The following is a 22,182-nucleotide window of genomic DNA, read 5'->3' as shown; positions in this document are numbered from 1 at the left end:
CTGAGAGCTCTGTTTAGTCTTTATTTTACCACTGTATCACAAATATCAAAACCACAAAAGGTGCTCAATATTCACTGTTTAATGAATGCGTTTCTACTCATCTCAAATTGTTCTGGGTTGAGACGCTAACATGTAGTAGTCCCTAGCCACGTGGTAGTCCCTAGCCACGTGGTGCTCCCTAGCCACGTGGTGCTCCCTAGCCATGTGGTTTGGGGATGGTCTGAGTATTCTCCCCCCAGCCCCCTCAATCTCTTGTTATTAAAGGCTAGCTCTCCAGGGTGAGAGACAGGAGCACCTCTGAGAGACAGGTGCAGATGGCAGGTCTGAGGTGATCAGGAGAGTGCCCCCAGAAAAGATGTGATGACAGCTGGCCTTTGCCACAATTGAGCTAATGCCAGAGGCAGGCTCTGGGACTACCGAAACTGAGAGATTAACCAAAAAAATGTTCTCTCTTTATGAAGGTAGCTGTCTTAAGGATTCAGTAATAGTGATGAAAATCTGATGAATACCTTATATGTTTCTTGTATTTTTTTAAAAAACTTGACATTTTCCTAAATATTCAAGCTCTGCTGTTTTTGCCTTCTAGTTGGACATTACTACAAGAAATGGATCCAATCTAAGCCCACTAGTATCTGTGTATTTTGAATAAATCAATCTTTAAGCCCAAAGCTCTAAGGAACGAGCTCGTAGATGGGATATATTTTCAACCTTTTGACTTCCTCTACTTTCCTTTGATTCTTTTCCAGCCAGACTACTGATTCATGACTTAGCTCTTGGCCAGGGGAGAAGGATCCACGCTTGAGTAATGACAGGGGCTACACTACTCAAGGAAGAGGTTGATAAGACTACAAACCATTTACACACAGGATCCAGGTCTAGCAGACTCATCACCCAACTGAAGAGACACGATTGTATGCTCAAGTCTGATCCAGAACGAAATACCATTTGTACTGGCTGTCAGTCAATAGTACGTTGGCGTTGGCACATGGTAATTCAAGGAAGTTTTGTTGCTGGTATGGTAACGCATGCCTGTAATCCCAGCACTCAGGAGTCTGAGGCAAGAGCATCTCAAGTTCAAAAACAGCCTGGGATGTACACAATGAGACTCTGTCTCAAAATAAAAATTGCTGTTGACTGATTGATGAAAATTTGATGCAATAATATTATCTGGGGTAAGCCATTTAATATGTTTGCTATGAGGCACTTTCTAATTATTTTCAGGGGATTGCCTCTATTAATCTAAATACAATGAGTGGCATAAAAGAAGGAACAAAAATCTAGTTCATCACGTACCTTTTTGCCTAGATGGGGTCCATTAGTACCTCCAACGTTCCTCTGAACTGATGGCGGCACCTGATACACATCTTGCTCTGGAGTACCATGGCCAGTGGGCACTTGGTAAATTCCCTGATTCTGGTAGGAGGGTGGCACTTGGTAGACGGTGTCACGAGAGGCTGCCTGGGAATTTGGCACTTGGTAGAGTTTCTGTTGGCCAAAGGTTTGATGCATAGGTCCAGGAGTAGGCTGCTCATGACTGGAGGTCTCTTGTACTGGACCAATCAGGAGTTTCACCCGGTTACCTGGGACAATGCCTTGACGACCATGGAGGGAACATAGCCACCATCCCTCAAGTCCTCCTGTGTTCTGCTCTATGACAGTCAAGATGTCTCCCTTGCGGAAGGCCAGCTCCTCAGCACACTCAGGGACATTGTCATATAAGGCCCTCGCCATAAGATTCTAGGAAAGGAAGGAGAGAGGAAACAGCGTTAGAATGGTAGGTCTGTCTCTTTGGCACTTATACAGCCCATACTTTTAGGGACAGGGACAGTTCCTGGAAAAAGAGAAAAAAATATGAACAATAGCCTACAAGAAGGAGCACAGATGGTTTAGACAAAAGACAGATACAGCTACACTGTGTCTTCCACCAGTGACATCAGACGGACTCATCAGAAAAACTCAAAACCCCAGAAGAGATTTCCCTCCAGTGGTGGGTACTTTGCCAAGAAGCTGGGCTAGCATTGCTAACGAGTTAGGAAGGGGTCACTGGGCAAAGCATTTTTCTAACTTTTCGAAGTCAGCTGGATGGGAAAAATGTTCCAAGCTTATCACGCACCACAGTGAACTGTCCTCAATGCTAAAAAAGACAAGAAAAGAAGTGAAAAGAAAGGAAAGAAAAGAGAAAGCGCTGCTCAAGTACCACAATGCTTTCATATATTCTAGGCAAAAAAAAAAGTCAAAAAAAATTCTAAATGACACATACTACAAACAGAAATTGTATTCAGCATTGCAATGTAAATAGAGGTACACATAACTGTGCCTGGCAGAGCTTACCGTCTCTTTTATGATTAAGGAGGTCTTGGATGCAGGAAGAATCTGCACTTGAAAGCACAGGGCTACCCTATGGTAATCAAGCAGGGACACAGTGTGATTGATGGTAGTCTGTCTCACCAGATCCCACAGCGTACAGGTACCTGGAATTCGTTCGGCCATAGGCTGGGTCTCCCTCACACCTCTCTGAGAGCCCTTCCTTTTCCCAGACTCGTAGTTACCTACTTAAATCTCGCCATTCACATCTGAAAGGCCGTGCCTTCCTTTCACGGGCTCAGAACACTCTCTGTCTTTGTATGAAGGCCTGTCTGGCACATTCAGTCCTCAGCCGACAGCTAAAGTAGGCATTGAGCAGAGAGTGGGCAGGCAGTCTGCACTGACATTCCTGGAAGGCTTTCAAAGGCTCTGAAGATTCCCAGCACACTGGCAGCCAGTCCCACATGTCTGCCCCTTCCCAGAGTGCAGACAAGTTGGGGGAACATAGGGAACCCATCGCAAGCTTCGGAAAAACTAAATGTGACCCCTCTCATGTGTCACTTAAGCGTCTGGATGCACTTAGTGTCACTGCGGTGAGGGATCACTTATGGAGCAAAGGGCTGCTGCTTGGACCGAGCATGCTTGTGACTTTATTTCACACCATCGCATATTTGTGGACTTTGGGGCTGCTTTTCTTTGGACTCTTGCCCCCACTTTCCTCTCCAGAAATGTGGACTTCATCTCCCAGTCTCATGCTTTTCATTTCTTTAAGACGGACATGTATTAATCATTCCCCCCCCAACCCCCCACCCCTGGACTCTGCCTGAAACCACAAGACTCGCAGTGTTCATCGCGCTCTTCTGTGGAGTGGCTGTGTTTGGGAGGAGGGATCTGCTTCTGGTCAGGAGGTTGGAGGAAGTCCAGACCCACTGCTTTTTGGTTTTTGAAGTGATATAAAATTTATTTTATTTTCATTATGTTTTAAATTATTTTTAATTTTTTCATACAATGTATTTTGTTCAGTTTTTTGCCCTCCTCCAAGTTTTCTTAGATCCTTCTCATATCACACTACCCAATTAACTTCTCTCTCTCTTTCTCTCTCTCTCCCTTCCTCCCTCCCTTCTTCCCTCTGTCTCTGACTGAAAAACAAACAAAACAAAAAACAAAAGGGCAAACCCCACTAAACCATATAAACCATGGTGTATGTTTCCACTGTGTCTTGGTCAACTACTCCCAAGTCTTCTTTTTCTTTAAAGATATGTACTTTAAATATATATGTACACACACACACACACACACACACACACACACACACTATACTGTCCAGCTGTCCAGGCAGGCTAGACATAAGAAATCCTCCTGCCTCGGCCTCCTAAGTGCTAGGACTACTACAGATACATACCTCTGCAGATAGCCAATCATCTTTTATCGTGAATACATAATTTAAGGAAGAGAGATTAGAGCCACAAATATCCGTCCCCCAGGGAACTTAGGATAGAGCTGAACTCACTGGGAGATATGAACGAATGATCTGTCTGAGATCAGAAGGAAGGGAATTCAGAGCTTTTGTTTCAGGTGAAGGTTTTACTTAGCAGCTGCATCCTAGGAAGCACTGGGTTCCTTCTAACGATGAAAACCTCACATATACAATGAGAAAGTCAGGCCACATGCTTGCTTAGTTTTTAGAGCCATTGAAGAATGTGCCAGGATGCTAAGATCTCTGTTTCTCCCCATCCTTTGGGTGTTCTACCCCTGTAAAAAGGGGCCATAGGTTTAAAGAGGACAAGGCTCTGGTCCTTTGTACCAAATAACCTCAGGAAGCGGACTCCACAGGCTTCCCATTTTAGAGCTTGGAGGGAGCTTCGGACTCTGCTCTGGGCCCCTTCAAGAACTGGGAATGCTTGGGAAGCAAGCCCCTAGATGGAATCAGAAGGGATGGAGTTGGAAGCAGCCCTGGGGGAGCAGAGGGCTGATCGCTGTGCAATCAAATTGGCTTCAAAGAAAAGAAAGAGGAGCAAGAGAAGACAGCAGACAGGCAAAGAACTGCAGCTCAATCAACCGCAATCAGCTGGAGGCATTTGCTGTTGGGCCTCTTCCAGGTCCTGGAACGCCATGAGGATCTGAGTGGAGCGTTGCGCCACGCTTGATTAGACGAAGCTACAAATCCCCGGGTGAGTCTGCTAGATATGCTTTGTCTTCTGTCCCCGTGACCTTCCCACCGCCTGGTAAGCAGCAGGCTCATGTCTGCACATGAGCCTAAGGGAAGTTCCTAGGCTAACCCCAGAGTCCCCCTAATCATGCAAAAGTGGGCACATCTGGTGAAGTCTCCTGCCCTCTTGTCTACAATATCTCTCCAGTCTTCTCACAGCAGACAGAGAATGGGATTTAGAATGAACTTGACCTAGTTGTTGGTGGGCAAGGACCCCTCAATGCCCCACCCGCGCCCCCGGGGCTAGGCTGACATCCATTCATACCCTGGTAGATATCAGCCTTGACTAAATAAGATTGAGTTCTTTGACTTCTATTCAGTCTAAAGACAGATGATGTAGATAGTCATTCTCCTAAACAGCCCATTGTAGCTACCTATGGCTATAGAGAGCCTACCAGCTTGTGAATCTATAGCTCTGTTTTGAAGATGAAGACCTTACATCTGGTGAGGTCAAGTCATTGTTTCCCCCAAGGGCCACATCTGTGTATCAGAGCTGGACACAGAATTCGGGTTTACTGGATTGACTCCCCTTTCCAGGATGCTAGCTTAGCTTTCCCATCAGTGCCTGGGCTGGGCTCCATTCCAGCATACCAGAAGGTTCTGAGGGGAACCTTACCTTCATCCCATTTTATGGAATAAATGTACTCAATGGGGTTTGCAGTCCCAAATGTGTTCCTTGGACATCCTACCCTCCTCATCCCTAGGGCAAGAACAAGGTTGAGGCTCGGTACAATTGTGAGTTTGTCACAAGAATTAAATAAGTGACTTCAAGTACATATGTATGCACTGACGGACACTACACAAGCCATTGTGGGTGTTTATTTCATTCTCTGGGTAGTGCTTGACTTTAGGCTTTCTACCTATTTCCTTCTTTTCGATTATTAATCAAGACGTGATCCTAGGGCTGGAGAAATGACTCAGTGGTTAAGAACTCTTGCTTCTTTTCCAGAAGACCTGGGTTCAATTCCCAGCTCCCACATGGCAGCTCACAACCATCTGTAACCCCAGTTCCAGGGGATCCAGTGCCCTTTTGGCTTCTGATGACACTAGGAATGAAGGCAGTGCACAGATATACATGCAGACAAAACTCCCATCACACATGGAAAAATAAAAGAAAATTTAGAAAGTCTTGGATAAGAGGCATGGTTTCTGTGTGTTTACTTGGCGAGAGGGCAATGGTCCAGTAAAAAAGATAAAAGCCAGAACATAGGGTCCTATCTCCAAAGGACCTTTCATGAGAAAGCCAATCAAGAGTTAATTCCTGCTGCAAAAGTGTGTGTGTGTGCTAGGGGGAGGAGGGTTGGGAGGTGGTAGGGGCTGGGGAGTGGTTGAGAGGTGGTCTCTCCTTTATAGGAAAGCTGTGATTCCCTGAGGCCCCAGAGTCAGAAGCTCTTATCTGAACATCTAAGAAAACACCAGAGAGGCTAGAAGTTGTCTATCCAAGATCTACTCTTTCTCAACCTCCAGCCCCTTGGATATTTATCTCTAGGAGAGGGAAAGCCAACACAGAAACAAATCAAGGAGAGATAAGATCGGTAATTCTACACCCAGCTGGATGCCAAGCTGCCACAGATTGGCGGTTACAAAGGCAGAGTCTGGTTGGGGCAGGGTGCAGAACTTGAAAGCCAGAAGGAGCTTCAAGAAGTTAAGAGTCCAACTCTTCCACTTGACAACTAAGAAAAGGGAGGTTCAAAAAGTTAATGATTTGCAAAGTCACCTGGCAAGAAGACCTTAGGACTGGGGGGTGGGTGGGGGGAGCTAGGCCTCCTGTTTCCAGGCTCCTGGGAGGAGGGACAATGATATTCTAAGGCCACACTTGTGCCCTTCTTTTTAGCTAGCAGACTTTTGAGATAGTGGACCCTAAGACATTGGAATTTCCCCAGGAATCTCATGCTGGGGGAAGGGAAAGGCTAACAACTGGAGCCAGTCAGAGGAGCTTGTCTCCCAGGTAGAGATTTCACAGTTTCATGGTTACCGAGTTGTCAGACGGTCTTACAGGGGAGACTGGGGACAAACCATGATAGAGCAGTTGATAGACAGGGCCCCAACATGGCAGACTCTGTTGGCATTTCAGTCCCATGCCAGTGCCCTAGAAGAGGGGCTTGGGGATCACTGGACCCTTTTATTTTTTCTCCAATGTGGCCATGTTGAATAAATCTCTTTCCAAGTTTCACTAACTGGGCCTGACTCCTGTTTCTATTTCCAAACTGTGAGTCGTGTCTGAAATAAAACCCACACACCCATTAAGTCGAAGGGATTTTTGACCTCTTTATCTCTAGTTCTCTGCAGGGAGAGTAGAATTGTTTTTCTTGAGAACTGAGCAATTACTTAGCTCTTGAATTGGTGGAGGGAAGACAGGTAGCCAACCCTAGCTTGTTAAGGCTGCCAGGGCTCAGGGCTTCTGCCCTAAAAACTCTAATGGAGATTGGGTATCAGTGTTTATGAATCCCATCTGAAGGGACCATGTTTGTTATTTCCACCTCAAGGTTTCCAGAAATCCACTTCATTTCATGGGAGAAATTCACTCCCATGCTTGTAAGACCCAGCATCCTGGTTCCACCTCTTCTGTAGACCACTCAATCTCTTTCTCCATCCATAGGCCATTTCCCCCTCATCTCTTCAGTAGTCATGGTCACAGAGCACCTCTCTTCTGCAACTTGTCCTCTACCCATCCCATTGGTCTAAGTGAAATGGCACCCAGGTAATGACAAATAAATGTGGGCATTACCCAGATCTGCAGTACAGACCAGACACTCTGTACTCCGAGTCTTAGGCACGTCTCTGACTAATAGGGCATCTTGATCTCAAGCCCACCAAACGAGAGACCCTTTTCTGTTCTTTTACTTCTCTTGGTCAGCACAGTATGCAGTCAGCTGCCCAAGTAGGGAGCTTGAGGTTTGTATACTCTTCACAACCTGGCTGGAATTGTAAAAGACTCCATATCCTGCCTCCCTGCCTCCCCAGGTGTGGAGCTTAGCAACAACTGGTTCTTTGTTTATTCTGTATTCCTGGAATGACATTTCCCAATCCATTAAGTCTCTTCCCTGCTTAGAACCCACCTTCCATATAAACAGAATAACTGTCTTTACAAAATCCATCTGTTCACTTCCCCTACTTGTCTGTCACGCTGTGTCTTTGTGACTGCGCTGTTCAGTACATGTGTGCACATGTATGTGGACGTCAGAGGATAATTCTCAGGAGTTGGTTCTTTCCTTCCACCACATGGGTCTCAGGGATCAAACCCGGGTTGGTAGGCTTGCTTGGGGACAAACACCTTTACCTGCCGAGCTGTCTTTCCAGTTTGCGGTTTCCTTATAGCAGGGTTTGCATCACCCCATCCCAGGCTGTGAACTTAAGTTCAGAGCTGCTCTGCCTGACTCCTTCTTCATTTCCATAATGTGAGCCCAGTGTTGGAAACAAAAATGCACACTCATAATTTGGTCAGTTGAGGTGGGTTCTGGCTTCTGTATTGCTGGTTCTCAGAATGGAGAGTGGAATTGTTTTTCTTGAGAATTTAGCAAGATGTTTAGTTAAAACAATTCAGATGGAGGTGCAGAAAGAACATCCAAAGCAAAGCCTAACCATGTGTCCCAGTCGCTCAGTCCTGACAGCCTGAGAATAAGGGAGACAGACAGTAGGAGAGTGCCAGCCCCTCCCTATTTAAACAGGACAATGACGCAGATGGGGGAGCCACCCCCACCCCACCAGACTGGTGTGTTCGCAACTACTGAGCAAACAGGAAGGCCAAGAGGAACTGACCATCCCAGCAACATGGAATACAATGGTCTCTTTAAACAGCCTCCCGCATTCTGAGTCTGCTAGGTGACAAGAGTGCCATTCACATACTTCACCAGAAAGTTTGCCTCTGCTGTTTTGGGTTGTCAAGCTATGGCCCAGGAGTGGGGAAATAAGAAAGCAAAATAAACCTGGCTGTACGGAGAGCCACGGCCACATGACAACTTTTACCCTCTTCCCTCCCCCACTCTATTTTCCCCCCACTGCTACCAAAATGTCAAGAAAGCTTATTACTTCTACTGCCAGGGAAATTATCTGCTTCTCCCAATATAGAGAGGTGTGACGTGGAATTTCCATGACCATTCATGCTGTTCTTTGAAGAGAAATGAGACACAATGGCTGGCGTGTCACTCACTGTGACCGATAGCATCATCAATGGCTCGGCTTCCTCTCATTATTATTATTTTTTTTTTTTACTTCATTCTATATTTATGCAGGAGAACCTGCCAAAGCTCCAGGGCTGCCTCATTCTTGATGACAAGACTTTCCTGTGCCCAACCCCCCACACGTTAGCCCAGGTCTCTGGCGGACTCCAGCACACGCACGCACGCACACATGCATGCATGCACGCGTGCACAAACAGGCACTCAGAGACCAGATCCTGAGAAACAGACTCACTAGAGGAAATGGCCATCATCAAAAAAATCAGTGCCTAAAGGAAGCTGCTGAGAAATGAACGTGGCCAGGGTCAGACTTGGGGCACACTTGACAAAGAGAAAAAAAGGCTCTTGTGCCTCTGTTTCTGTTGACAAAAATCAGCTCTGGTCAGAGAGTAGTCCTAGCATTTTGATTACATTTCCCCTCCTGCCTCTCATAGGCACCTTTGATATTGTGTGTGTGTGTGTGTGTGTGTTGGAAGGGTAGTCTTCCCTAAGGAAAGCAGCCATGGTCCGAGAGCATGGATGTTTACGGGTATCAAGAGTTCGATTCTTGAAAGGATGGCTCACACTTCTGTTCTTGCATGTGAAGATATGGAATATTATTTTTTTATTTAAAACCTCTAGGTATTATTACGTAGCAGGTGTGATATTTTGGGGTGCAGGAGTTAGAAGGCAGTGGATGTTTTCCGAGTCATCGTAGGTCAGTGCTTTACCGCTCACCTCCACTAGATGACTGGGAGCAGCTCACAAAAAGGCTCTCCCAGGCTCCTACGCCTTGGACTGCCCTTCCTGCTTCTGATCACTGGGGGAGGCTTATTCAACATTCCCATCTAAAGAATACTCTTAGCCAGCAGACCTCGTGTCCACCCATGGTTTTTATTTTCTAGAAAGTGCTTTTATTAACCAGGAAAGCTTCTTCAAATCATCTAGACCCTTTGTGAATCTTCACACCGTCCACTTTGCTGCCGGTGTTGTGACCCAGACTGATCATCAGATTCTGTTTTAAGAGCATTTCCTACTGAGAAATGCTTTAATATGTATGATAGTAAATACTAGGTTCCAGCAGGTATTTTTTGACAAGGCACGGGACAACATTAATATTTCCTGTGTGTATGAGTGCCCACAAAGCTCCCAGGTCTATGAATCGGTAACACCGGTCTATCCCTGTTTGATGAGTAATCTGTAACCCAATATTCTTTTAATAATTTATAAGCCAAATTGATGGTTCTCCTTGAAGGAGATGAGGACATCTAAGACTTTAGTGTTCAATATATGGATCCCAGAAAGAAGTTTTAGGCTCATTACGTTTTCACCTCATGATCTAGACAGCGTATCTAGGATACTAGAATGTTTCTTATAATGTTCACTCCACTTCTTCCCTGGATCACAATGGCTATCATCAATTCTCATATAATATGGGACTGATGGAAGGCCTGGCAAGACAGCTCAGGGGTCAAAGCACCTGCCAAGCAAGACTGACAACCAGAATTCTAGCCTTAGAAGCTATAGTGGAAGCAGAGTCAACTTGTGAAAGTTCTCCTCTGAGCTCCACAAACATGCTCTACACAGGCACACACACTAAAGCAAACTAGAATATAAAAGATTAATAAACAATATTGAGGACAGAACGGTTTTATGATGAGACCTGTTTTCAAAGCAAGCCCAGAACACAGCAGAAATCTTTTGTCTATATAAGACACATCAGAGATAGGTAGATATGGTAGTATATGTGTGACTTTAGAATGTCCCAGTTCATGATGGAAGATAAATTTGGCTGCTGACAGCGTTCAAGAAAAAAAAAAAAAACTTATTTTTTTAAAAAATAAGGGTGATAATATTGTTACCTCTATTATGTATTATATATCTCTATTCTATACTACATAATAGCATAGGTATCTACCAGTCTTAAGAGTTTAATTTTCAATTTGCCCACAGCCTTTGAGCTATACTTAGGTGGCACCAAGGACTTGCAGAAGATAAATACACATGAGTTCCTCTGCATAATTTCAACCTAGTCATCCATAGCTTGACCAGAACTGACTACAGTAGCTGTCTTTGTTTTACAGCCAGAAGGTCACAGATTAGATTAACAGCAGAGCCACAGACCACAGGCTATCATCCCCCTCTAAATCTCTCCCCAACACCAGGATGCCCCTCCTCAGATTGCTCCATTTAAGAATTTAGAACTGCTACTGCTAAGCCTTGGGATTTATAAGCATTCATCCCAAGTTGCCTGGTTTTGATGATTTCCAATATAGTGTATTGGCAAAGGATCAAAAAACATGGGGGCAAGCATGAACTCCTTTTAGGGTTCTGTCCCTAGATAAATCTGACAGGCGCCATATAATGATGAAGTCTTGACACCCACTCACCCAAAAGATAGATTTTATTAACAATAAAACAACCTTTTGGATTTCAGCCAGCATTACAATGCTGGCACTGGATCATATCTGACGGCCTGTCTAGACAAATCTGCTAACATTCAGGTACTAGGAGAAGAGAAGTGAGGACTTAGTTAAACAGGAACAGGAGATTCCGATCCACTCAGTTATAGTGTATTTCCAAAAAAATGATACCACATCTCAAAAACCAAAATGTACAAGCTGTCACATTTATAAAGTTTAAAAGTGTGAAAAGAGCCTCTTATTTTTATATTTTCACGTCTTTACCTTCCTATACCAAAATATGAACCTAAGGTTACACTTTAAAAATATTAATTCAAATACACCATCACCACTGCCCCCACCACCACCACCACTGCCACCACCACCACCACCATCCTTGTCAGAGGCCATTTGGTGAAACTGAGATTTCACCCTTTGCAGGGGCTCTTTCAGAAGTTACTTAAAAGGAGGTAGGGAGAGAGCTCAGTTTGTATATTGTTCACCTTGCAAGCATGAGGACCTGAGTTCAAACCCCAGAACACATGTGAAGAAATGCTGGCCATAACTTACTTGCTATTGAAGAACTAAAGACAGGTAGACACTTGGAGCTTGCTGGCCAATCAGTCTAGCCTGACTGGTAAGTTCTAGGCTGTAAGAGACTTTGAATTAAATAAAAGCAAGGTTGATAATGCCTAAAGGAACAGGACCCGTGATGTTGGACTCTAACCTCCACACACATCCACACCCACGTGAACATGAAACCCTTCCCCCAAGTCACTTGATCTGGGTTTATTGCTTTGCTGTTATTATCCACTTATCCTGTGAGCTCTTCAAAGAGTTTTAAAACTTAGATCCACACCCTTGGCTAAGAGGCATCTACACTCACACACCATCAGCGTTGCCACCGAACAGTGGTCAGAAAGATTTTCAAAGCTATAGCACCTCAGTTTGTTACTGAGAACAAATAGCTTGCTTTAATGCTGGAGTCTAGACACATACTCCAACACTCTGTATATACTCAGGGATGGATCCAGACTTGGGAGAAGTGGTTGTCATGGAGATGGCTTGGAGATGGCTTTACAATTGGCTTGAGGGAGACCTTATGCTTCTATGTATTTTGTGGTATTCCCATGAACAAATGAGGGCTAACCCTATAGGAGGAAGTTAGTTTGGGGTTAAGATCTGTTACTTTAAGCTCAACCCCAGTCATGATTAAATTATGGCAAACACTTCTAGGAGGGGAGTTCTGTACTTCAGGCAGGAGAAATAGAATGGTAATTTAGAGTAGAAGATACCTTGCCCAGCCAGTGGATTTTCAATGTTCAAAGATATAGTTTGGTTGTAACAGTGTGTGTATACACGTCTGTTAGTGGAATCTAGATGTGGGATGCTGCTGCTGGGTGCACAAAGCAGCCCTCTACCGGCTAGGCAAATGGCCATTAAACTATATTAGGAAAGTCTAGGCTCCATCCTTATCCTTAAGACTAATGACAACTGCCTGTTTCCCCATCTGCAAAGTCAGAATAATACACAAGTTCCCCTTGGGAGAATTATGAGAGCTCATGAAACTACACATGTAAAAAGCTCTGATTCCTTCAGGAGAACGAGGCTCTATGAGGTACGAGCAGCTACCTGTGCACTGGGCTGAGCTCAGAGAATCCTGTCTTAACCACATTCTTTCTCCCTGCAAAAGAAAAACTCCTCCACTTAAAGACTATAAACCAGAAATGATCTCATCATGATTATACCCACCACACCAAAAGTAGGCACAGTTCAGAGAAGGAAATTCTTTCCCTTCAGCCATGAACTAAGTTGCATCTGTAATTAAGATCTTAATAAGAAGGGCGGGAGGAAGGAAAAAGATGCTGCAGGCTATGAGGCAAGGAGCTACCTGACTAGGTTGAAGGCAAGAACAATTGAAACTCAATCCTCCACTCAGGTGTGCTAAACAAGCCCACACTTCAAAATGAGCCTGCTTTTATTTCCAACGATGCCTGTGCCTGCACAGAGATATAAAGGAGTTTATTATTTATGACTAGAAGTTACTTACGACTCTCTATGAAGAACCCAGCCAAATCTCCATTTTTTTTTTAAATACACTTATATATATGTTTCTGCAGAATGCTGACATAAGGGGAACGGGATAGGGCCTTGATCAGTTCATTGATCTCTGGGGCAGCTCATGTTGACCATCTGTAGAGTGGCCATGTGTTTCTGAACTTTCCACGACAGTCATCAGTTTCAAATAACCTTTCCATTGTCAGACCATATGTCCCGTTCTTTGGTTTGTGAAATGTGGATATATCCTTGGAAACCATATATATATATATATATATATATATATATATATATATATATATATATATGATCTCGAGTTAAATGAAGGATTCAAGAGAAAAATAGGTAGTGGCAAGAGTCTGTAACTGGGCAAACAAATGTTCTCTGAGTAACAATCTGACCTTTAATGAGGGAGTCGGGTGTGCTCTGGGGCCTCTGCACCTCTGGGATATTGTCTAGAAATCTACCTCATAGTGAATGGGATCAGGAGGAAGAAGTTCTTCTTGGTCTTCCTGTTGTTTTCTATCCCTGTGTCCCATTCACATATCACGTTGAACTTGATGTGGAGTGAACCTGAGAATCATATCCCCAAACTAAAGTTCCAGCCCAAAGAGCTGGGGCCTCTGGATTGTGTTGTTTGTGTCAGTCCCCGGGGCACTTTCCTGTCAGGATCTAAGCAGTGTTAAAGTGACCAGGAACAGAAACAGCTATATTGATCAGCAGATGACCAACAGTAAAGATAATGACCTTCAAGAGGGCCAAGTGTGCACACATCTGTATCTGTATCTGTATCTGTGTATCTGCCCCTTCCAGTGTGATGGCTGCACATGTTACTGCTAATTCTAGGAGGTGGTAGTCCTTGGCAGATCCATCTTTATTGATAAGGACCAGAGCCATGAAGACTGAGAAAGTCTAAATGAGTTTCAGCCAAAAGGCCTATGAGGTTCTAAGCTAAATTAAACACAACAGACCAACAGCTACTACCAGTGAGCTTACCAATAGAACACAGGAGCCATTAGACACATCTGCCCTAAGGAAGAGAGAGGAGGACAGGCATGCAGGACATGCCACACTGCTGAAAGGCACAGCAGCTCTACAGAAGGAGAGGAGACATGGCTTCAATCTGAGCATTTCATGTGTTTTGATTACTGTGACTTTCCACTGAGCTTCACAGATGAACCCTGTCCCGTCACTGTTCCCCATAAGAATAAATAAAGAATTAAAATTGATTTCAAAAGGAGCCATCATGCATTTCTGTGGCTGGCAGAGCTTGCACTTTTGCGCATCCCTGGTTGTTCCGTCCTTATTTCTGGTGAGCACAAACGTCGGCATTTCACACAAGAAACTTCTTTTTTTGTAACATCTTACACCTATTATTACCCTGACATATTAGAAATATCAGGCGAAATTCAAATTTGCAACACCAAGATCTACCAGGAAACATGACATCTTCCAACTTACTGGCCCTTGCCTTGAAGCATACATAGAACTTAGTAGATATGGTGCAGTGTAGGCATATAAGGAAAAATATTCCAGGGGCAATTTTTGTGTGTATGCGTGTAGTTGTTCATGCGTGTTTGCACAAATGTGCGCTAGTTAGGTTTTTGAGGCAGGGTCTCTCACTCAACCTGGAGCTCCACATATTCATCTAGTGTGCCTGGTCAACAAAGCTGCAGGGATCCTCTTATGCCCAGCTCTGTAGCATAGACTTTGTAGTCTGTGTACATGGGGGCTAGGGAGTGAAATCAGATCTTCACGCTTGCGCAGCCATCTCCCCAGCCCTTCTACTGACAATTTCAACATCTTCATGATCAGCTGCCCCAAGACCCCACCTCGGCCATGACAAACTCCTATCACATAGTTTTTGGAGTACCAATTGCATTGCCACTAGACGATATGCCAACCCTCAAGTTAGCCAGATCTCACTGTCTATTAAAAGCACCCTCTAAAAAAAAAATGGCCTTTCCAGCTCAGAGTGGAAAAGGTCTCCAATAAGACCACTCATCGTACAATGGAAATCCTTCAGGAAGAGTCCTGGCAGCAGGCTGCTGCTTCCCTGGCACGCAGAGCCCTCATTAGCCAGTAAGAACTACCGCAGGGAGATGATTGGAATGTTCAAAGTAAACAAGACGGAGGGGCTGTTGTTGACGGAGTCTAAACAGGACTTTGGGGATTTTTGTCTTCTTTCCATGCCTATGCCCTTTGTAATCTGCTGTTGCCTAGGAAACCAGCAGCTCTGGCATTTTAAGTTGGAAATATTGTATTTGTTCCCAAGGGTCCTGTTGCCTTTCTCTTGGCAGAGAGGCTTGGTAATTAAGTCTATACATTTCTGAGGATAGTGCCATGATCCTAGGGGTTAGCATTCCAAATCAATTTGTCCACTGCCTTCTAACCCTAAAATGATCTAAAAGTAGGTACTTCTTATATTGACGTCACTGGGTCTGCAGCAAAGTAAGACGGACCTGATTATGAACTTCCCACATAATCCCGACCCACGTTCCATGGATGGCACCAATTTAAATAAATGGCCTTTTCTTTTCCTTGCTAGCCTTTTGGTAAGGGTAAATAGTCTCCCCCACACCAGTATGGTACATATGTAGTCTCTGTGTGTGTGTGTGTGTGTGTGTGTGTGTGGTGTGGTGTAAACATGTGAAGTGTGGATGAAAGAAGGCACTGGGTGACCTGCTCTATCGCTTTCTGCCTCATTCCCTGAGAAAGGGTCTCTCACCAAACTTGGAGCTCACCATTTAAAGCTTTGTCTACTTGGCAGCAAGCACAAGCCACCTTTTGTAGCCATGCCCCTGCCCCCACAGCACTGGGGTTTTATGTGTGAACAGTAGCGGGGCTTTTTCTATAGTGCTGGGGACCTGAACTCAGGTCCTCAGGCTTGCAAAGAGAGTGCTTCCACCCACTGATCCATCTCCACTACCAAGAGGAAACTACTGAAGAGGATGTTTCCTCTGACAACTTTTACTGTATAATGTTAATCTATCCATGTATCTGCATATCTGTTTAGGTATACAGATTTCTCCATGGCCAATGGCCCTGATTTTACCTTAGTTGTGACAAACTACTATGCTATTCCATCAGTATTCATGGATTTGTGTCTGTCTGTCTATCTGTTCATCTGTCCATCCATCATCTATTGTTCTATCTATCTACCTAAAATTATATATTGTGCAACACATAGCTGTCGGTTATCAAATGCCTATATATGGTAGGAATGGATGACTGTTGTTTACTATGTTCTTGTGGCTATCTAATAAGATAAAAGTCTAAAGTAGTAACGGAAAATTATATTGTCAAAAAGAAGCAAAAGTGGGATTTGAGATAAACATACTTTTTTTTTAATGTGCTGTGGACCAGTGGAACCCTTATAAAAAGCCGTTGGTACAGATGTTTTCTGTAGTTCAGCACTGGATATATTTGCTGAGTACCCACTAGGAGAAAGGCCCTGTAATTTCAGGAATTTCGAGGTTTGTCAATAACAATGAAGAAACCATGCGTGGACGATGGTGGCAAATGGGGGCTGTGTGCTATAAGCACACTGCTGCTCCTTCTATCTGAGATCTCCACTCGCACCATGTGCACCATTACCTGTGGTATAAACTCCATAATACCCAACCAGCTTAATTTAGTAACTGGGATTCGGACATAATCTTGTCATGAAACCCACCCCGACCTTTCAATATCCACTGAGTGCACTCTACAGGAAGAGCTGGGGCCAGCTAGGATATTCATGGTCTACTCCCTCTGTAGGATCCCGGATAAGAACTTTACACATTAGCTCAGACTTCAGAATAATAGTATAAAGTGGTTAATATTGTCTCAAATTTGCAGGCAAACCTGAGGCTCTGGGAGTTTAATTCACAAGAAATGGAAACGTTTTTTCCTCCACACTCCATCTCGTTTCTATTACAAGAATATATGAAGCCAAGTTCCTGTCTGTTCAAGGCTGACAGAGCCTACATTACACTTTCAACAAGGGCTTGTCTGTTGATCTGCCCCTACATATCATAAAGGATGGGCCTCTTGTATTCAATGTAGCTTCCTTCAAACTGGCTCCACTGTAGGTATCATTTAGATAGTGGGTTAATAAGTAAGGCAGTGCTAACGGAGGAAGGAAGGGTAGAGAATGTAAGCTCTGTTTCGGCGATTAGAGGAGACAAAGGTTTAGACTTTGATTGTTTTATGGAGTGGATAGATCCAGAGACTTTACTAGTAGGACGGAGTAGTTACTCAAGTCACACAGGCTTGAAATCACATGACCATGAAAGCAGTAGGAGCCCCCCCCCCCCCCAGAAGAGTCCAAGGATCAGCCAAGGTGAGGGGGAGAGGATGTGCATTAGGGTCTCATGTCCATGTGGGTAGCAGGGTTTGAGGGAGCCCAACAAGCATCTGGTATTGGAGACACGTAGGAGTGCTCACTTGAAAAGGTAAGATGCGGTACTGGTGTGAAGACACAAAAGAGAGACAGAATCTGCCAAGGCTTTGAAAGGTGTCAAGGCAGGATTTTGTCTGGCTTTGTTTTATTTTGTCTGAGACTGGGGGTGAGGAGGAGGGTACGGGAAGGCACTTGCAAGGTTCTGGGCCCAGAGAGGATGTGTGGTCCAACAAGAAGCGGGTTGCTAAGGGCTTCAGCGCGTATTATACAGTGTGTTAAACTTGCTATTATAAAGACACCTGCATTTTGACAAAGCCTCATCTCTGGACAGGTAAGTCCTTTAGCTCTGAACTGGGTTTCCTAAGTAAATATAAAACCATAAATCATGAAGCTATGTTTTTCAAAACACCTTCTGTCTGCTTTTACATTCACAGACAACACGCAGCATTTTGAAAGCAGGTGGAAGGGGTCCTAAATTTCAGTTGAACACTACAAATAATTTAGTGAAAAAAAAAATTTAAAGCTGAAACATCAAAGCAAAAAGGGGTATAAATGGCCATATTAGCTAAACCAAAGGCCTGCTATAACTTCTCTTTTAAGACAGCTTTGGAAAATAAAAATATTTTCTAAGTTCTTCCACAGAAGCTTTATGTTGTAGGTTTCTCTTTTCCTTGAATTTCTTTGTTCCCATTCAACTGGACTACGAGAACCTGGATTCCAGACTGTAGGTTTTTTGTTTTTTTTTTTAAACTGCATTGCCATACTCCACTATACTTTGTTTTTAAAGGCAAACCATTGGAGAGTGATTTTCCTTTCTTTATATTGACTAGGAAATAGATTAGACCTTGACTGCAGACACTTAAGGGTTCTGAAATTTGGCAAAGCTACAAAAGTGCGTCAGCCTCAAGAACTCAGTCACAGGCTGAGCTTGCTGCTCACCTTCCAGGCCCAGGCATGAAGTAGATGGGCCCTCACTCCAGGCCCACACGATGTGGGCAGGGCCTTCAGGCTTCTGTTAAAGATGAGGGACTGGAACGAGTCTCTTACCTTCAGAACAAAGGGCAATACCCACAAGCAACCTTCACACCCTCGGCTCTTCTATTGGACAAGCAAGCTAAGGCCACGGAGGCATAAGGAGCATGGGCTATACACTAAAGGGATTTTGTAGAGAACATTTTGTTGTTGTCGTCTCTGAGATGAGGTCTCACGATGGAGCCTTGACTGGCCTGGAACTCATAAAAATCCACCTGCCTCTACCTCCTGAAGGACTGGTGATTAAGGGCGTGTGCTCCATGCCTGGCTTCTTTATGTAGACTCTTAACAAAGGAAACTTTTACAGTTTTCCCTCATTCAGACAGACTCTTCTAAGAGAACTGGAACTTTAAACACCCATGACAGTCTTCCCATGAACAAACAAAAACATCAGTAAAACAAAAGCAGACTAGATGTGTACTAAGCAGAAAGATTTACCTAAAGCAACAGTTTGCATTCCATAGCCCTTGTAGTTGTGAGTAATTGCTGGCTGCCTGGAGCTGTGTGTTTTGAGGACAAACTGAGTGGAAGTTGATTGCTCCCTGGTTATGAACTCTGAAGTAGCTAAACAGGACCATCTGGTTAACAACAGAAAAAGAGAAAAGAAAAAGAAGAAAGAAAGGAAGAAAGAAAGAAAGAAAGAAAGAAAGAAAGATAGAAAGAAAGAGAAGTCTTTTAAGCGTGACTTATAAATCTCACAATGATCCATTTTAAAAACCCATGCTAAATTTATAGTTTCTGGTGCAACACAGTGTTTAAGAGATAATTCCAGACTCCTGGGTTTTACAATCTAATAATTATCTGGTTTTACTACTTAAGTAACTCGAATTAAACAAGTAAATGCCAACTTCGTATTTCAGTTTGTGGAGTTACTACTGAAACACAATAGAAGAAGACTATCCTGAGGGGGACACTTGGGAAGAAATCGTTCTGAACTTTCTGAGGCCAGAACATACCAGTCAGAGGGATGTGTTAGGGAGTTACAGATGATTTCTGGTTTTCCCCCTCTTGGTAGTGTTCAAATTACGAGTATTAAATCAAGATCATTCTAATCCCATGCTCCCCGGCTGGTGCATCAGAAAAAGAAAAATCACTTATCCTCTGTGTGCCACAATTGCTACTTCTGAAAATAAGTGTGCCTTGGAGCTAGTGGGGAGAGTTAAATATGACAGACTTGTATTGCCTTACCGATCATGCCTCTGTGTTAGCATCTCCTACATAGAATGACTAAGTCTCTCCTGAAGGACAGTTATCTTTCATTAACTAATAGACTTTATAACAGAAGGAAAAGTGGCTCACTTCTGCTATGCTCAACTCAGGGTACCCATGTGTTTGTGTTTATTTGGGGAACAAAGCATTTTTGCTAGTGTAGTTGCCTACAATAATAATGAGATGATGATGATGATGATGATGATGATGATGATGATGATGATGGTGGTGATAAATAACCATATATTTCTATTGCTTGGCAAAGTGTTCAACTTTGGGCAGATCCAGCCAAGCAGAAAGCGCCCCCCACTTGCAGTTTCTCACCCGCAGTATAAACCATAAGTCCCCATGATATTTTCTTTCCAGAAAGAACAAAGCTAAACATGATGAGGTCACTGAACCAAAGTGACTTTAGTCTTTGTCACCTTCTAGACTATTGCACTCAGAGTTCACATAAGCTATTTAATGTCCCAATAACAGACAGAGTCAATCCTTTCTCTTTTCTCTATAACACTATCTTGATTCAACCACAGGAAGAAAGGGAGAGAAAAAAAAATCACTGCAGGCTAGATACCATGTAGCCCCATCGGTTGTGAACAAGGAGACTTAGCAATGGAGAGAATCACTTCCAAAAAAAGATTCTGTTCCTGCCAGGTGAAAGCAGTATCATTCCTGACTGACCTGACTGACCTGACTAACCTGACTGTCTCCTGGAGCTAACCTTTCTTCTGCCCCTCCCCACCGATGCACCTCTCCCCACCAACGGAAGCAGATAGGAAATAACAATGGATACCTGGGTCTTGAGAGCACTGGAACTTCCTCAACAACCATCACTCATGTTTTGGTTCACAGCTTTTGAACAAGATTTATAGATGCTGAACCAGTGGCTGTTATAGCTATAGCAAGTGTTTATAACCTTTTATCCAAAAGGAAGGGCCAGAGGCTACATACCACAGAGGGAAGACCAGTTAGCCCCTAGCTAGATCAGTTCACTGACTCTGTTAAGCCACCTTACCAAAACAAATTTTTGTAATGATGCTGTCCTTTAAAAGTCGAGGACTCACGACTATTCACCATTAAAATTAAAACGGATCATACGTAAGCATGGCCAAGTCATTGCCATGAACTGCTACTGGGCCAAGCCCCTTGGAAACTCCTCCTTGGACGGGATGTGCTGAGCAAGTCATAATCATTTTGCCAAGAGCAACCCCAGAAACCGTGGTGCAAAATGCAGTGGAAAATCGCGCTGCCAAAAATATGAGCAGGACATTCTGTAAGCGTCAGGGAAAATAAGCCAGCCGGAGCCTTCATACTTTCAGACCCATTCAACCCCAATAAAGAGTTATCCAGAAATGACTAACACCCATTTATTCATAAAACCAAACTATCTAAGGATGTGAGAATTCTCCATCATCGCCCCTATGAGAGTGTCTGGGGTTTTAATTTGGCTTCTATCGAAAAGACCTAGAGCACACAGCTTCCCAGATCAAGGGCTTAAAGCAAATTCTGAAAAGGTGCTTTTAGAGCCTGTCAGAGACTCAGCAGTTCTGACTCCCGTTATTATGGCTCCCCAGGCCGGCTTTGGTCAGGCAGAGACCTGCGACTTGCCTGTTGTGAGGCGAGTTAGACACCCTCTGATCTCCTGCGGCCGCTGTGGCTCCTATGCTAACTCTTCTCCACTGCCTTCCGCCACCCACAGCAACTTTCAGAACCGTGTACCAAGAAGTAGTGGATCTGAAAGCGCATGTCTGTCTACTTGCGGGTAAACCCCAGGGAACCCTGGAAGCGAGATCAGACACACAAGGGATCCCAGCCCAGTTGTCAAGGTGGGAAAGGCGCCCGCACAGCTGCCTCCAGCTTCTCAGGAGAATGCATAAAAGGCATTCTTACCTTGTACTTCATCTCGGCGGTGTTCAGATGAGTCCTGGTCCTATCTAGTCACACAGTGAGGCACTGCAGTGTCCGCCCCTCCATTGAGCACAGCGCTGGATGGATGTGAGAACCTTCTCCTCCGGCGCACTGCGGAGTCTCTGAGCTCCCAGCCCCGATCCAGACCCGCAGAGCGCGGACCTCATTTGCATACTTCGCCGCCATTGGCTGTTGCTGGTGGTGAAGGTAACGCCTCCACCTCGCCCACCTCGAACTTCTGAAACCCTCCGACAAAGAGCGTGTAATACGATCATTTCTTTTCACGTTATCAAAAGGGCGGAGGAGAAAACAGAGAGTGGGGAGGCGGCCCAAACCACCCCGCGAAATAAAAATATAAAAAGGAAAGACATAGGAACCAGACAAAGGAGGTACGTTTCTTTTGAGAGTAAACCTAAGTTTTAAGGAATCCGAATTCACAAAGCAGTCTGACGATCGCGCTTCCTGTGACCTAGCGACTAGTTCATAAACCCATTTCATTTCAAAGCCATTCACCTAACA

At 44.2% G+C, this 22,182-nt stretch overlaps 1 protein-coding gene across 3 annotated transcripts in view; it reads right to left on the bottom strand.

Annotated features, from left to right (window-relative positions):
- Positions 1 to 22,182, bottom strand: part of Nedd9 (neural precursor cell expressed, developmentally down-regulated 9) — a 121,300-nt gene that overhangs the window by 27,770 nt on the left and 71,348 nt on the right. The window contains exons 1-2 of one of the 3 annotated variants that reach the window (XM_034510497.2): positions 21,646 to 21,842; positions 1,294 to 1,737 (exon numbers count right to left, since the gene is read on the bottom strand). In XM_034510497.2, the coding sequence (XP_034366388.1) occupies positions 1,294 to 1,737; positions 21,646 to 21,657 (456 nt within the window). In that variant the 5' untranslated portion in view covers positions 21,658 to 21,842. Of the gene's footprint in view, positions 1 to 1,293; positions 1,738 to 2,331; positions 2,845 to 21,645; positions 21,843 to 22,182 lie in introns of those variants that run through there. The other 2 variants (XM_034510498.2, XM_076939134.1) reach the window with 2 other exon arrangements.

Source organism: Arvicanthis niloticus, chromosome 8 (assembly GCF_011762505.2).
Source record: "Arvicanthis niloticus isolate mArvNil1 chromosome 8, mArvNil1.pat.X, whole genome shotgun sequence".
NCBI classification, from domain to species: Eukaryota; Metazoa; Chordata; class Mammalia; order Rodentia; family Muridae; genus Arvicanthis; species Arvicanthis niloticus.
This window is presented reverse-complemented; position numbering and strand designations above follow the sequence as displayed.